At 43.5% G+C, this 17,925-nt stretch overlaps 1 protein-coding gene across 1 annotated transcript; it reads left to right on the top strand.

The window, feature by feature from the left end:
• The first annotated feature begins 657 nt into the window (after positions 1-657).
• On the top strand, positions 658-4,227 carry hpxa (hemopexin a). Its single transcript, XM_019091360.2, has 9 exons — positions 658-816; positions 1,390-1,523; positions 1,752-1,909; positions 2,009-2,162; positions 2,282-2,494; positions 2,598-2,699; positions 3,147-3,271; positions 3,396-3,543; positions 3,649-4,227. The coding sequence occupies exons 1-9, from the start codon at positions 755-757 to the stop codon at positions 3,876-3,878; spliced, it is 1,326 nt and encodes a 441-aa protein (XP_018946905.2). The 5' UTR covers positions 658-754; the 3' UTR covers positions 3,879-4,227.
• The last annotated feature ends 13,698 nt before the right edge of the window (positions 4,228-17,925 follow it).

The following is a 17,925-nucleotide window of genomic DNA, read 5'->3' as shown; positions in this document are numbered from 1 at the left end:
ACATTGTGCGTTCGAGAAAGTGAAAACGCAAGTGGTAATGCAAGATTTGCAATAGCATAATGTCACTATTTATGCGTCCACATATTGAAAACTCAACTGAAAATGCAATTTGTAATTCCTTTTGAAAATAGTCTGGAATATCCTTCCATAGTAATGCACACACCGCCATGTTATTCACACAAACATGAACTATTCTGAACTATTCTCAAATTAATATATTTATATGAATTTGTAAAAAAAAAAAAAAAAAAAAAAAAAAAAACATGTGATTACTAAATATGACATAAAATACTGTACACTCTTCTGTATATTCCTAAGTAAGAAAAGTTTGAAAATGCATGCTAGTGCATTTATGAACTATCATGCCAATGACGGCTGACCTGCAAGGGGGTCTCTGATAATGCTTCATAATGCATGCCAAGTCTCATTACCTCATGATGCATGGATCTTTGCATTGCTCAACTCGTGTTACCTGTACCAACCCCAATACCCCACCAGAAATTCCTTGGAAAAAAAAACATGTACCTTGACCAGCTTGTGGATGGGGGATTCAGGGGAAGCGTGCAAACGTGCATTTGTTTAGTGTGGGCATGTAACTGAATGCCCCTTCCTACGCTCTAAGCAAACGGGGGCGTACGTGTCGTCTCCAGCGTGCTTGCAAGATAGTCTCTGGTGAAGGGTATAAATTAGGGACAACAGGTTGTACTGTACCTTCTCCGGCCGAGCTCTGTCTCACCAGAGGACCCTGCTGACCATGAGGCTCATTCAAACATTCACTCTGTGCCTGGCTCTCTTACTGAGCTTTGCTGCTTCCTCGTGAGTATACACAGACACCTGTCAACACATAGTGTTAAATTTAATCAAAATACTAAATAATGTGTACAAAATAGCTACGGTAGTGTGTTACAAGTATGCTACTTTAACATATCATTAATAATAATTACGTTTTTTTTTCAAACAATTCTACCTTTTTGAAGTGGGATTTAATTGTGTGTAATTGTGTGAACCAACATTTTGATTTTTTGACCTTTGACTGCTTGGTCTCTAACTTATTAAATTCTTGCATTCACTGTTAATAGTTTTACATTTACGTTTACCCGTTTTGACAATGATTTCATCAAACAATTTTTGCAGTTTATCAAAAGTGACTTACAATGGCAAGAATCAGTTATAAGGTAGATTACTACAGTATAACAGTTTAAGAAAAAATGTATCTCAGACATGGATATTCTTTAAGATTTTCTTTGTATATTTTACATATTGTCTGAATTGTTTGAAATCAGTTTTTTTTTTCCAAACAAATTACAAAACACATACTTATAAATAAATCTAATAATCTAATTGTCTAATAGCTGAAAATGTGACATACCACTATTTTGTTATAAATAGGGACGTTGCAGACGATCCAGATACTGCTGGACATAAGCCTGAATTGCACCATGAAGCTAAGCTTGACCGCTGTGCAGGAATGGAGTTTGACGCAATTGCTGTGAACGAGGAGGGAATTCCTTATTTTTTCAAGGGTGAGAGATGGTTGATCAGAGAAGTCAGACTTTTATCATTAAAAATAAAAATCATATTATATAAAAACAAGATTTTTTTTTTGTTGTGAGTTTGGTATTACCTCATTATGTTTTATATACATTATGTATACACACACACACACACACACACACACACACACACACACACACACACACACACATATAAATTATGGCCTTTAATTGACCTTCTCTTTGATTTTTGACTAGGTGACCACTTGTTCAAGGGTTTCCATGGCAAGGCAGAGCTATCTAATGAAACGTTCCCTGAGTTGGACGACCATCATAACCTGGGACATGTGGATGCTGCTTTCCGCATGCATTCTGAAGACAGCCCAGACCACCATGACCACCAGTTCTTCTTCCTGGTAAATTTATCATTCTCTTAAGTGCAATTTCTAAACCAATGTGATGTTTATTTTATGTATCAGACATGTAAACTAACATCTTCTTTAACATCATTAAAGGACAACAAGGTTTTCAGCTACTACAAGCACAAGCTGGAGAAGGACTATCCCAAAGATATCTCTGATCTTTTCCCTGGAATTCCTGACCATTTGGATGCTGCAGTGGAGTGTCCCAAGCCAGACTGTACTGATGACACTGTAATCTTTTTCAAAGGTATTATAGGATATTGTGGTCTTTTTTTATCTCCAAAGGATAAAACATGATGGAAATGTAAAAAGTACAGTATGTTGAGAGGTTTTGTTGTGTCTCAATTCCTTCATAATCCACCAAAGGTGATGAGATCTACCACTTCAATATGAAAACCAAGAAGGTTGATGAAAAGGAATTCAAGAGCATGCCCAACTGCACCGGAGCCTTCCGTTACATGGAACATTATTACTGCTTCCATGGACATCAGTTCTCCAAGTTTGACCCAGTTACAGGAGATGTACAGGGCAAATATCCAAAGGAGACCCGTGATTACTTCATGAGATGCCCACATTTTGGTAAGTGTAATAATGAACATGCAAGTGTGGAAAAGTTATAAGGCTGGAGAAAGCAATTTAGCATTGGGAAAAAAGAAAAACCTGGAGTCTGGTGCCTCTCCAGGACAAAAGAGCACTGAAGAACACATTGAGAGAGAACAGTGCAGCCGAGTGCACTTGGATGCTATTACATCTGACGATGATGGCAGCATATATGCTTTCAGAGGTGAGTTTCCTATTGATATTTCATCCAGACAGCATTATAGTGATGAGGATTTTTTTTCAAGGACTCTTTCAGGTTATATCGTTACGCCAGTATTTGGTGTTTATAAGTCAATGAATTATCTCAAACGATACCTTCAAAAATGAAGAACCCTGCGTCTTAATTTGCATGCTAGCCTACTTAAATAGTATTCAAGATCGGTACTCTTAAATAGGCTACTATTTAGAGTGGCATCACTGAATCATTCACTGACCCATTCATGAGTCACTGAACCATTCACAAGTCATTTATACATTCATTTTACAGATTTGTTGAAAACAGATTCATAAGTAGATGCATTGTTTGCACCATGTGGCTGTAATGTTTGTTATTACTAATTTAACAAATGCAATTTCAGAAGGTTCACTGACACAATCATCTGTTGAACAATTTCTTGTTTCTCTTCCCTAGGGTACCACTTCCTCAGCATAACTGGTGATAAGTTCCATTCAGACACAGTTGAGAGTGCTTTCAAAGAGTTGCACAGTGAAGTGGATGCAGTCTTCTCTTATGAAGGCCATCTCTACATGATCAAGGTTCATTTTGTGCAGCAAATGACTTTCACCAGGCTTTATGACATTAGATGTCTCTTAAACTGTTGCACTCAGTGAAGTGAAAATGTCTGCATTTATCTTCTCATATATTCTGTTCCATGTGCAGGATAATGAAGTGTTTGTGTACAAAGTTGGAGAGCCACACACACACCTGGAAGGTTACCCCAAACCTCTGAAGGAGGTCCTGGGAATTGAGGGTCCCGTAGATGCTGCCTTTGTGTGCGCAGACCATCACATTGCTCATGTCATCAAAGGTATAAGCATTAGCATGCTTGCTCTGTAAAATACTGCAGACTTTCTATCCTCATTACAAGCATTTGTCATCTAGTGACAGAAAGCTTACTGTTTTTCTACTATAGGTCAAACAGTTTATGATGTTGAATTGAAAGCCACCCCACGTGCACCTGCGAAGGAAGGAACCATAACACAATTCAAAAAGATTGATGCTGCAATGTGCGGACCCAAGGGTGTGACGGTTGTGATCGGTAACCATTACTACCTATATGACAGTCCCAAGATTATGATGATGGCCAGAATTATGCCTGAACAGCACAGGGTGTCTCAGGGGCTGTTTGGCTGTGACCACTAGAGGGTGACATACAGAGAAAGAGAAGAGGGATTGCTGTGCAAGTGACCTAGTCTGTACAGACTGTGTGGGGATCTCTTAGGATTTTCAAGCAGTAACATATCCACTTTCCTCTAATTGTTGTCACTCTGATCTCAAATTAAAATTCCTACTTCTAATGTTCTGCTCAAATAATCTAGATCTTTACAAACATGTTAACATACAATACTGGCTTTTACTGCATTGCACAGTGTGCTGAATATTGTATTGTCTTTTACCACCAGTTATGTTTTATTTGAAGCTCCATCGAAGTCTAAAATGATTGTTTCATCTTGCTCTGTGCACTGTGGTTATTAAATAATCTCATATTTTACATTTGTGTGTTTATTGTGATCCTACAATGTACACATATGAGATGATAACACGTGAGGTTTTTTTTGTTTTTTTTTGATTCGAGAATATTTTGTTCAATGTCTGTTGTTGTGTAATATTGCCTATGATAACTTGTACGATTAGCCTACAGTATTTCCGACCTTACCAGGGACAAGTTTCCGGTGTGGTACTGAAATCCGACCCCCCGTGAAGATCTAACCCCCCTCGCGTGCACGCGCCTCACACATTAATACGCAGCGCAGCGACTTTAAATGCATTTCGTCCGGCTTTTCTTCGTTTATTAGCTACTGGAAGCGTTGTGGACATTTAAAGTAATTAGCAGAAATTTAATTCGTCCGTAAACTGTCGAGACTTCCACAGGGTTAAGAATAAAAAGAAAAAAATATGTTAAAAAGCTTTTTGGGTGAATTGCCCTAATGTGGGACATTTTTTGCATTTCATATTTCTGTGACATATTGCGATGTGTAGCCAAAAAATTAAATCCACACCTAATACCATTTTAAACACCCCAGGATGTGTCCTAAATAAATCAAAAGAGAAAATGCAGATAACACATTCATAAAAGAAATAATAGACATATTAGTGCTCTTAGTGCAAGTCGTTTGAGAAAATCTGCAGCTTCCTAATGTGGGATAGATGTGTTCCTAATGTGGGACACTGATAAGTCTGTGATAAAAGGCTAAAATCACCTTTCATGTAGAATAGTCCAATCTTAAAAGTTAGTATTTCTCTTGGTTATGGATGGATAAAATATGGATAATCAAACATCATCAGACAAATAATACAATATGATAGTTTTGATGTACTTATTATAAAGACATTAAGCAACTATTATCATAGACCTGTATTATGTTATGTAGATAGAATTCCTGACTGTTCTATAGTTCAACAAACACATACAACCACAGCAGGCATAACCTAGGCCTATTTGAAGGCAAAATATAAAACCATAGTTGAGGCTTTAGGTTAAGTTAAGTTTAACTTTAGGCTAGATCAACCTTGATTCAGAATTCATGAACTTGCAGTGAACTGCTGTTAAAAACATTTAAGACCAATTTGCCTAATGCTTTCTCTTTTAGTAAATAAACACAGGGCTCCAAACAAAAAAATCGAGTAAGGAGCCATTGGCTCCTGTAAGAAAAAACTTAGGAGCCAAATAATTTTTTTTAGGTGCCACAGAATAAAAGTGTTTTATTTATTTTACGATTATTATTATTTATTTATTTACATTTCAACATTTCAATCATACTGTCATGTGTTTAGGTCTCATCTTTTCTTGACTTTATCAGCATTTTAATCCATCTTGTAGATGACCTGGGAACTAAGGTGCACTTAAAGTGGGAACTAAATGTCTTTTCCAGCTTGAAATCTACAGTCACAAAGAATTGTTCATTACACAGAATCTGTACCAGTATCATGGAGCATAAGCATCACTTGGCCACTGAGCGTAGCTTGGGCTCCTCCTGCATGAGACATTTCAGTAAATTGTACTGTAGGCTCTCTTATAAAATAGCCTACCTTTTGATGTTAATTCATGTTCATTATGTACTATATTAGTAAAGAGAAAGATTAAATGGGTTCACTTGCCCTTGAACTGAGGCGCTAAAGCGACCCGCGCCTGCCCCATTAAGGAGCGCCAAAACTGCATTGTTTGAATTTCGTTATGAATTCGGAATAATTTTAAAGCTGGTACTTTTTATTAAAAAGTTACAAAGCACAGAGTTTTTTTGCGATTACTGGACGGCAGTTGCACTTCAAATAATGAAGTTCACGCATTAAAAGAACACAGACCAAGATCTTGTTTAGAAGAAGCCATATTAGTAATTATTATAAACGAGAATTGTTAACGATATTGCCAATATTCACACAGCTGACAGCTTTACCTGTTCTAGTTTGTTCAAGTTGTGCACGAAACAGACGCTGTATTTTCTGCACTTTCTCTTCTTCCGTCTCCGTCATTTCTCTCTAGCTGCACAGCGGAGCTGCGTTTATCAGACTGTGTGTGTCAGAGAAGAGGACTGTCTGAAACTCTCTTTTTCCACTAAAACTTTGATGCGCATCGTCTCAGTTTAATACGTGAACATAACAAAAGATTTGATCGCAAAACAATTAGGAAAAAATGCATTACATTCAAATTTTTAAGTTATAACATGTAAATATATACCCAGATAGCAATAACAATCGGGCTGATTCTGGCTGAAATGCGTCTCTGTCACAGTCTCGGCATCAGTGAGAAGATAATGGACCAGAGCCCCGCCGATTCTACAAAACACTTCTGGCTGACAGACGGCTTTTTCTCTATGGACCGATCTCGGCTGAGCTGTTGTACACGCGGCAGGTCCACACTCGGTGTAGTTGTGTGTATTGTGATGAATAGAAGGAAGTGATTGGAATTTAGGTGTGATTAATGTACACGCCCCTTTACCTGAATGAATGGGTGTTGCTTAAATTAATGTGTACAGCTGATGTGGGAGGAGATGATGATTATTTAAGGATGGTTTGAGTATTGTTCGGGAGCGATTTGGGGAGCTCTCACTTGTGGGGAAACGCTAGACGGCCGCTCGGGATAATTAGTATCTCCGGCGGTGAAGATAGATAGTCAGTGGTGGGGTAAATGTGTAGACAGTCAGGGAAGAGACTTCGGGTTAGGAGAGCTCTTGACCGATGCAACCAATAACTGTGGAAGCAATAAAGCGATTGGAGAGGCTGATTATGTCCATCGAGGGGCCCGACTGATAAAGACTTCTTGTGTATCCTTCTCACCTGACGTGAGCTCGTCTGCGGGCATGTGGACCAACTGGGACTGAAAAAGGGGGGTAACGTGTCTCATGAGCTGGTGTTGTGTTTTTAATAATTAATAAAAAATTGTTATTAAAAAACAAACCCAGTATGCCTCTCCCTAAACATAATAAACTACATACTCTTAATAAACATGTGGCAGCGGTGGGATTTAATCCCCAACGATAAATAAAACAGCCGGACGATGGAGGGCAGAGATGGGCACCGGGATGTGTCTGTGGCTACCCCATCTACCTCAGCAACTGTTACTGCACCTTTGTCTTTAGCCACAGCTACATCATCAAACGTGCCTATGGCACGTCCGGTATTTATGCTGGAGACTTTTACCGGCATGGGTCGGGAATGGTCTGATTGGAAGGAACAGTTTGAGATGGCAGCTGTGGTGAATAATTGGAATGACGGAATGAAATTGAAATTTATGGCACTGTTATTATCGGGGCGAGCTCGAGATATTTATAGTGGCCTTTCGGTAGAGGCCAAGCGCAGCTATGTTTTATTGAAAGACGCTTTAGGTAAATGTTTTGAACCATGTGAAACCGCAGAATGGAACCGTGTTAGTTTCTCGTCCCGTAAGCGCATGCCGAACGAAACTTTACGCGAGTTTGGTAATGCGCTGCGGAGGTTGGTGACTAAGGCGTATTTTTCAGTAGGTGCAGATACACAGGATTTATTGGCTAGAGATCATTTTATTGCACATGTGGGAAATGGAGAGACTCGTATTCGATTACGCAGTATTAAACCTATCACTTTAGAGGAAGCCATTAATATAGCAAGTGAATTCGAACTTATTCAGGGGTTAGAACAATGTACGATTACCCCTGATGCTCGAGTGCGTGGTCTACACATTTCTGCGGCAGAAAGTAAGGTAGATGCGCTGACAGAGGTGGTGGATGCGCTTCGTAATGAAGTTCAGACGTTGCAAAAATCTGTACAACAACTTTGTGAGGCAGTTCCCATATTGAAGCATAGCATTGTTGAACCGTCAACTATAAGTGGGGTTGGGAAAAGGCAGGTGCAACTTTTAGGAGGCGGTTGTTGGGAAAGTGGGTGTAATAGGCATATTAGGAGAGACTGCCCTTATGTGCAGGGAAACGGGAGGGGGCAGGCATCATAGGCCGAATGCCTGCCCCAATGCAAGATAATTTTTTCCAGTTGGCCTCATCGGTCCAAGGCAATCCTGGAATTTACATTGCTGCTAAATTAGGTGGGTGTGACGTCAAACTTTTAGTTGATACAGGTGCTCAAGTTTCAATAATACCGAAACAGAGGTGGCTTACTATTACGAATGGTGGGGCTCCCCTTGAACATCACGAGGGTGTGGTTAGAGTGGCCAATGGGGGGAGCATGCTGATTTTGGGTCGCTGGCAAACGGTATGTCAATTTGATTCCCTAACTGTCATCACAGAGTTTCTTGTGGCAGATTTGGAGCCTCAGGAAATTCTGCTGGGCTCTGACTTTTTGCTAAAATATGGCGTTATTATTAATCTTGATCAAAAGAGCTGTCGGTTGATGGGAAAACAGATTCCCCTCTTGGTTGGCAACAGTAATGGTATGCAGCCCTGTGATGTGATTGTGCATGTTGATACCTCTGTTCCACCTCGTAGTGAAGTTTTGATTACAGGGGCGGTGGAGGGGGTGCCTGATAGTTTGCAGGGCATGTTAGAACCGTCTTCCTCCCTTTATAACCATTGCGACCTTTTGGTGGCAAGGGTAGTGTGTCGGGTGGAGCAGGGTATTCTGCCCGTTCGTTTAATTAATGTCACTGATGACACCCATATTTTAAAGCGTGGGATGAAAAGTGGGTAAGTTATCTTTCGATGTTGTGGTAGAGGGAGGAGGCGTGGTTATGGCTAATAGGCCTACGTTCTCTGTGGACACGCTTATAGACCGGCTAAATTTACATGAAAAAGGCTTCGGGGAGGCTGAAACGCGTGCAGTGCGCGAGTTATTGTACAAAAATTTGTCGGTTTTTAGTGTGAATGATGCAGATTTAGGGCGGACACAATTAATAACGCATCAGATCGAGACAGGGAATGCCAAACCTATTAAATTACCCCCGCGCCGTGTTCCCCTTCATCTGCAAGAGGAAGTGGCTGAGCATATAAAGGGTATGCAGGTAAATGGAATTGTACAGCCGTCGTGTAGCCCGTGGGGCGCGCCTGTGGTCCCTGTACGAAAGAAAGACGGGACTCTTCGATTTTGTGTTGATTATAGGCGGTTGAATGATGTAACACGGAAAGATGCGTATCCCTTACCGCATATTGATGATGCGTTGGATAGTCTTGCCCATGCCCAGTGGTTTTCCACTCTTGACCTGGCCAGTGGATACTGGCAGGTCGAGGGGGACCCTAGAGATAAACATAAGACCGCCTTTATAACACGGCAGGGGCTATTTGAATTCAATGTTTTAAGTTTCGGTTTGTGCAACGCACCGAGCACATTCCAGCGCCTTATGGATTTGGTGTTAGCGGATTTACAGTGGACTACTTGCCTTGTTTATTTAGATGACATTATTGTTTTTGGGAGAACATTTGGGGAACATCTACAATGGCTGGATGAGGTCCTCAGTAAGTTACGGCATGCGAACCTGAAGGTTAAACCATCTAAATGTGCATTGTTTGCCACTCAGGTCCGTTATTTGGGGCACGTTATATCGGCTGATGGAATACGAGCAGACCCAGATAAAATAGATGCGGTGAGACAATGGCCTGTACCGAAGAATCAAACTGAAGTTCGTAGTTTTGTGGGCTTGGCATCTTATTATCGCCGATTTATTGAGGGGTTCGCTGAAATTGCGCGACCATTACATCGCCTCACGGAGAAGGGTCGGAAATTTAAATGGGATGGTGAGTGCCAGCGGGCGTTTTTACAGCTTAAAACAGCCCTCGTGACAACTCCAGTCCTTGCGTATCCTGACCCGCACAAGGCATTCATTTTAGACACTGATGCGAGTGATGTGGGCATTGGTGCAGTTTTGTCACAAGAGGTGGATGGCTTAGAGCGGGTTGTGGCGTATGCTAGTCGAGCTTTAACAAAACAGGAACGCAGGTATGCCACCACGAAAAAAGGAGTTGCTTAGTTTGGTAGTGTTTACTAAATACTTCAAGCATTATCCTGCTTGGGAAAGAATTTATATTGCGGACTGACCATAGTTCCTTAAGGTGGCTTCATAATTTTCAGGGGCTGGAAGGACAGTTGGCTAGATGGGTTGAACAGTTGGCCAGTTTTCAATATAAAATTGTGCACCGCCCCGGTCAAAAGCATGTTAATGCGGATGCGCTTTCACGCTTGCCATCATTTGGTGCCAAGTGTGAAGATCTTTCAGATCCACGTGTGGAGGTTAGTGCTTCGGTTTGTGCTGTATGTGAAACGGCTCCTTCGGGGGAGATTGAGGATGAGTTGGTGGGGGCGCAAAAGAAGGATGCCGTTTTACAGATTGTAGAACAGCTGTGGTTGCGGGGGGAGGAGGGGCGTGCTGAAGCACAGACAAAAGTGGAAGTGAGGGGGTTTTTGCCCGTGTGGGATCAGTTGGAGTTTGAGCGAGGGCGGTTAGTATGTAAACCTCCTCTTAATACAGATGCTGAATTAAAAATGCAGGTGGTCCTTCCGAAGGTGATGGTTCCAGAGGTGTTGAAAATGTTGCATAACTCTGCTACCGGTGGTCATCTAGGTGTGCAAAAATTACAGGCAAAAGTGAAAGACCGGTTCTATTGGCCTGGGTGGTGTGAGGATGTAAAGAAGTGGTGTAGGGAATGTACGGAATGTGCATCTCGTAAATCTTCAGCGCCGAACATTCGTGCCCCTTTGCAGCCCTCTTTTGTTTCTCGGCCTTTTGAACGTGTAGCGCTAGACAACTTGGGCCCTTTGCCTTTAACTGGAGATAAGAATAAGTATATTCTAGTAATCGGGGATTATTTCTCAAAGTGGACCGAAGCGGTCGCGCTTCCAAATCAAGAAGCAGTGTCCATAGCTAAAGTTTTGGTGCAGGAGTGGGTGTGTAGATTTGGGGTCCCACGCAGTATTCATTCAGATCAGGGTAGAAACTTTGAATCTAAATTATTTACTGAGTTGTGTGGTTTGCTGCAGATGCATAAAACAAGAACTACATCTTATCATCCACAGTCAAACGGGATGGTGGAGCGGTTTAAATCGTACTTTACTTTCCATGTTGTCTTTATTTGTGGATAGTAACCAGCAGAATTGGGACACGCTCCTGCCATACGTTATGATGGCTTATAGGAGCAGTACACATGCTACTACAGGGTTTTCGCCATATAAGGTTCTGTTTGGACGGGAGATTGTTTTGCCTGTGGATGTTGTGTTGGGAGTGGGGGAGACGGAACGGTATGATTCGACGAATGATTATGTGGAGAAAGTAGCTGAAAGCTTGTCTACAGTAGTGGAGGCTGTGAAAGCACATCAACTGAAAGCATCAGGAAGGCAGAAACTATGTTTTGATTTAAAAGTTTCCCATCAGTTTTATACAGAAGGTGAATTGGTGTGGGTGAAAAATAGGGTGCGTAAGCGGGGGCTGTGTCCGAAGTTACAAAGGCATTTTGTGGGGCCGTTTGTGGTCCTTGAGCGGGTTACGGATGTGTTGTATTGAATAGCCCCAAAAGAAAAAGGGCTTGAGCGAGTTGTGCATTTTAATCGTCTTAAGCCATATGTTTTTAATTTATTTTCAGGAAGGCCGGAATTGCAGAGTGTTGAGAGGGATCGAATGTCGGCTGTGGCTGGGGAAAGGAGTACGCTGCATCCGGACCCTGCACCGCTGGCTGACTCTGCACGGTGTTCTGACCCTACGCTATGTCCTGACTCTGCTCTGCCCCCTGATCCTGGGCTGGATGCTGTGATGCCTTCTGTTTCCACCCTGTTGCCTGCCCCTACATTGGATGTGGTTACAGCCCTTTCTGGTGACAACTCTTGTGGGGCTGTGCCTTCTGAATCTGTTGCCCGTGAGTCATGGTCGGGGATAAATAACAGATTTGCTGAGGGACGTTCGTCGCGGGCCAGGAGGGTACCGGCCCATTTGTTGGACTATGATTTATCTGCTTGACTCGAGGACGAGTACTTTTCGCCTGGGAGGGGGGTAGTGTGATGAATAGAAGGAAGTGATTGGAATTTAGGTGTGATTAATGTACACGCCCCTTTACCTGAATGAATGGGTGTTGCTTAAATTAATGTGTACAGCTGATGTGGGAGGAGATGATGATTATTTAAGGATGGTTTGAGTATTGCTCGGGAGCGATTTCGGGAGCTCTCACTTGTGGGGAAACGCTAGACGGCCGCTCGGGATAATTAGTATCTCCGGCGGTGAAGATAGATAGTCAGTGGTGGGGTAAATGTGTAGACAGTCAGGGATGCGACTTCGGGTTAGGAGAGCTCTTGACCGATGCAACCAATAACTGTGGAAGCAATAAAGCGATTGGAGAGGCTGATTATGTCCGTCGAGGGGCCCGACTGATAAAGACTTCTTGTGTATCCTTCTCACCTGACGTGAGCTCGTCTGCGGGCATGTAGACCAACTGGGACTGAAAAAGGGGGGTAACGTGTCTCATGAGCTGGTGTTGTGTTTTTAATAATTAATAAAGAATTGTGTGGTAGCTACCATCCGAGTGTGCTGGTCTCTGCCTCTCCTGAATTCCGTGCGGTTGTTACACTGGTGGCAGCGGTGGGATTATGACTGAACGCCTCTAAGTCGCATCCCTGACTGTCTACACATTTACCCCACCACTGACTATCTATCTTCACCGCCGGAGATACTAATTATCCCGAGCGGCCGTCTCGCGTTTCCCACAAGTGAGAGCTCCCCAAATCGCTCCCGAACAATACTCAAACCATCCTTAAAATAATCATCATCTCCTCCCACATCAGCTGTACACATTAATTTAAGCAACACCCATTCATTCAGGTAAAGGGGCGTGTACATTAATCACACCTAAATTCCAATCACTTCCTTCTATTCATCACAGTATTAACCTTCGGCCCGAGTTCGTTTTATCACAGACGGGGCGCTGCTAGAATGAAGCAAATCATAACTTTTTTAGCGGTTAAATCCTGAGGAGCTTTCGGCGGGTAGTCGCCAGTGGCGACCTCAGCAAAAACGTCAGTCGCAAATTAATATTTATGGTCGCAAATGCGACTGTTTTAGTCGCAGTTTGGAGCCCTGAAACACATACAATCATAACTGTCTTTTTGAAAACCTCTAGCAGCTAGCCTGCACAAACCTTGAGAACTACCTGAATAAAAACAACCTACAGAGGTTACATCTCTGAAAACAAGCAGTCCTTTGAGTGAGTGACGTGACATACAGCCAAGTATGGTGACCCATACTCAGAATTAGTGCTCTGCATTCAGAGATGGGCATAAATACATGGAAATGTATTTAAAATACAAATACAAAATAAAATGTACAAAAAAAAATACAAAAAAAAATACAAAATACTGTGTGGAAAAAATGTATTTAAATACAAATACAGTATTTTGTATTTATAAAATACACAAAATACATGTGAAATTGAAGATTCAGTGCATGTATTCCTATTAAGCTGAAATCTATCTGGGCCTATTCTGAATGCAAAAAAGCATTTAGATGTGTGCAACTTCTTAGAAACTTTCGTTTTAAATTTATAAAACCAAGATGGCCAAGATCAACCAAGATTGTGGCACGTCCACACGCAGCGGCTTCTCTCTGTCCCGACAGCACGATGTTTGTCGTGTTTTTTGTCTTGTGAGTCGCAGTGTTTTTGTACCCTCATCATCGCGTCTACCTGTCTTTAAGCACGCATACAGTCATGAGTTTCTGCTGGATGTCGGCAGAACCGCATTTTTTTAGAGTTAAACTATGTGCACGTGGAACAGCTGCGGGCCCTCAGTCTGCTCCGGAGGCTTAGATCATCACCGACCCCCACTGATGCATCTCGCCCACAGCGGAGGTGCCACAAGCGGCGCGAGAGGAAGCAGAAGAGAGGTAAACATGGAGGTATCCAGGCTAGGCTAATGGCTAACCCACACAAGCCATCTATCCCACCATCGTACTGGCTAACATACACTCTTTGGACAATAAAACTGGACTTCATCCGATTACTACGTTCAACTCAGAGGACTGTAAGAGACTGTTGTGTTTTTGTGTTCATGGAAACATGGCTTTAGCAACAGCATTTCAGACTGTGCTATTCAGCTCGACCATCTCACTAGCAAAAGACCAGACAAAACTCCCTTCTCTTTACAAAAAACACGCGTCAAAGTTCATTACGATCAAATCAATTACTCATGGTGCCGCGATGCTGTTGTGATCTGCAAACACTGCTCACCCCTGGTGGAGTTTATGATTATTAAGTGCCGGCCGTTCTATCTGCCGAGGGAATATACTGCCATACTGCTCGTTTCGGTTTACATTCCCCCGAACAACAACAACAGCAACACGAACGATGCACTAAATGAACTGCACCAGCACATCAGTGAGCAGCAGACAGCACACCCTGATGCTTTTCTCATCATAGCTGGGGATTTCAACCATGCTGACTTAAAGAATGTGTTTCCAAAAATACACCAACACATTAACTTTCCAACAAGAGGTAAAAACATTTTAGACTTTGTTTACACCACACAGAGAGGAGCTTACAAAGCCCTCCCCCTCCCCGGTGCCTCAGACCACATCACTGTCATGCTAATGCCTGCATACAGACCGCTTGTTAAAGTAGCTAAACCAGTTCAGAAACAGATTCAAGTGTGGCCAGAAGGATCGTCAGAGGCTCTTCAAGACTGCTTTGATAAAACTGACTGGAATATGTTTAAGCAGGCTCCCACTTACAATAACACCCACTGACCTCCAGGAGTACTCAGAGACTGTCACTGCCTACATCAACAAGTGTATTGATGATGTAACAGTCCACAAAACCATCTATGTCCGGGCTAACCAGAAGCCGTGGATGACAGGGGAGGTCTACAGACTCCTGGAGACGCGGAACTATCTGGGCCTATTCTGAATGCAAAAAAAGCATTTAGATGTGTGCAACTTCTTAGAAACTTTCGTTTTAAATTTATAAAAACCAAGATGGCCAAGATCAACCAAGATTGTGGCACGTCCACACGCAGCGGCTTCTCTCTGTCCCGACAGCACGATGTTTTCGTGTTTTTTGTCTTGTGAGTCGCAGTGTTTTTGTACCTCATCATCGCGTCTACCTGTCTTTAAGCACGCATACAGTCATGAGTTTCTGCTGGATGTCGGCAGAACCGCATTTTTAGAGTTAAACTATGTGCACGTGGAACAGCTGCGGGCCCTCAGTCTGCTCCGGAGGCTTAGATCATCACCGACCCCCACTGATGCATCTCGCCCACAGCGGAGGTGCCACAAGCGGCGCGAGAGGAAGCAGAAGAGAGGTAAACATGGAGGTATCCAGGCTAGGCTAATGGCTAACCCACACAAGCCATCTATCCCCACCATCGTACTGGCTAACATACACTCTTTGGACAATAAACTGGACTTCATCCGATTACTACGTTCAACTCAGAGGACTGTAAGAGACTGTTGTGTTTTTGTGTTCATGGAAACATGGCTTAGCAACAGCATTTCAGACTGTGCTATTCAGCTCGACCATCTGACTTGCTATCGAGCAGACAGAGCTCTCGTCGCGGGAGGAAAAACCCGCGGCAGAGGGCTTTGTGTTTACATCAATGACGCATGGTGCCGCGATGCTGTTGTGATCTGCAAACACTGCTCACCCCTGCTGGAGTTTAGTGATTATTAAGTGCCGGCCGTTCTATCTGCCGAGGGAATATACTGCCATACTGCTCGTTTCGGTTTACATTCCCCCGAACAACAACAACAGCAACACGAACGATGCACTAAATGAACTGCACCAGCACATCAGTGAGCAGCAGACAGCACACCCTGATGCTTTTCTCATCATAGCTGGGGATTTCAACCATGCTGACTTAAAGAATGTGTTTCCAAAAATACACCAACACATTAACTTTACAACAAGAGGTAAAAACATTTTAGACTTTTGTTACACCCACACAGAGAGGAGCTTACAAAGCCCTCCCCTCCCCGGTGCCTCAGACCACATCACTGTCATGCTAATGCCTGCATACAGACCGCTTGTTTAAAGTCGCTAAACCAGTTCAGAAACAGATTCAAGTGTGGCCAGAAGGATCGTCAGAGGCTCTTCAAGACTGCTTTGATAAAACTGACTGGAATATGTTTAAGCAGGCTCCCACTTACAATAACACCACTGACCTCCAGGAGTACTCAGAGACTGTCACTGCCTACATCAACAAGTGTATTGATGATGTAACAGTCACAAAAACCATCTATGTCCGGGCTAACCAGAAGCCGTGGATGACAGGGGAGGTCTACAGACTCCTGGAGACGCGGAACGCTGGAGATGAGGTGGGCCTGAGAACAGCAAGGGCCAACCTATCCCGCGGCATCAGAGAGGCTAAGAGACAGTACTCCAGGAGGATAGCCCATCAATTCAGTGACAGCAGAGACACTCGGAGCCTGTGGCAGGGGATACAGACCATTACAGACTACAAGCCCCCACCACGGACCTGTGACAGCAACATCTCTCTGCTGAACGAGCTGAACACCTTCTTCGCTCGCTTTGAGGCACAAAACAGCTCCACTGCACAGAAGACTCCACCTCCTCCCGGTGACCAGGTGATGTTGCTGACCCCGGACAGTGTGAGGAGATCCTTCAGCAGGATCAATGCACGCAAAGCTCCGGGTCCTGACAACATTCCTGGGCGTGTACTGGGAGACTGTGCAGTGGAACTCACTGATGTCTTCACAGACATTTTCAACATCTCACTGAGCCAGCCTGTTGTTCCCACATGCTTCAAAGCTACCACCATCATTCCAGTCCCGAAGAAGCCATTTCCAACCTGCTTCAATGACTACCGTCCTGTTGCACTTACTCCCATCCTCATGAAGTGCTTTGAACGGCTAGTCATGCACCACATCAAGTCTGCCCTCCCCCCCCTCCCTTGACCCATTCCAGTTTGCATATCAGTCCAACCGCTCGACTGATGATGTCATCACTACTGCCATCCACTCATCACTCACACATCTAGACAAAAAGGACTCATACGTCAGAATGCTGTTCATAGACTTTAGTTCAGCATTCAACACAATCATCCCTCAACAGCTCATTCACAAACTGGTCAAGCTGGGGCTCAACACTTCGCTGTGCAACTGGCTGTTGGACTTTCTGACTGGAAGACCTCAGGCAGTACGGGTCAGCAGCAACACATCCAGCACCATCACACTGAACACTGGGGCCCCCCAAGGATGTGTGCTGAGCCCCCTCCTCTTCACTCTGCTGACCCACGACTGCACACCATCACACAACTCCAACCTCTTCATTAAGTTTGCGGATGACACGACTGTGGTGGGTCTCATTAGCAACAGAGATAAAACAAACTACACCAGCTAGGTGAGCTGCCTGGCTGGGTGGTGCAGTGACAACAATCTCTCTCTGAATGTGGAGAAGACGAAGGAGATTGTTGTTGCCTTCAGAAGAGCGCACACTCAGCATGTTCCTCTGACCATCAACGGTGGGTCTGTGGAGAGAGTGAGTAGCACCAAGTTCCTGGGTGTGCACATCACAGAGGACCTCTCCTGGACCGACAACACCGCAGGATTGGCCAAGAAATCACCACAGCGTCTCTACTTCCTCCGCAAACTGAGGAGAGCCAGAGCCCCACCCCCCATCATGTACACCTTCTACAGAGGCACCATCGAGAGCATTCTGACTAGTTGCATTACTGTGTGGTATGGTGGCTGCAACGCGTCCTGCCGGAAGACTCTGCAACGCATAGTGAGGGCAGCTGAGAAGATCATTGGTGTCTCTCTCCCCTCCCTCCAGGAAATTTA

Source organism: Cyprinus carpio, chromosome A9, assembly GCF_018340385.1.
Source record: "Cyprinus carpio isolate SPL01 chromosome A9, ASM1834038v1, whole genome shotgun sequence".
Lineage (NCBI taxonomy): Eukaryota > Metazoa > Chordata > Actinopteri > Cypriniformes > Cyprinidae > Cyprinus > Cyprinus carpio.
Note: the sequence above shows the minus strand (reverse complement) of the source record. Positions and strands in the feature narration are given on the sequence as shown.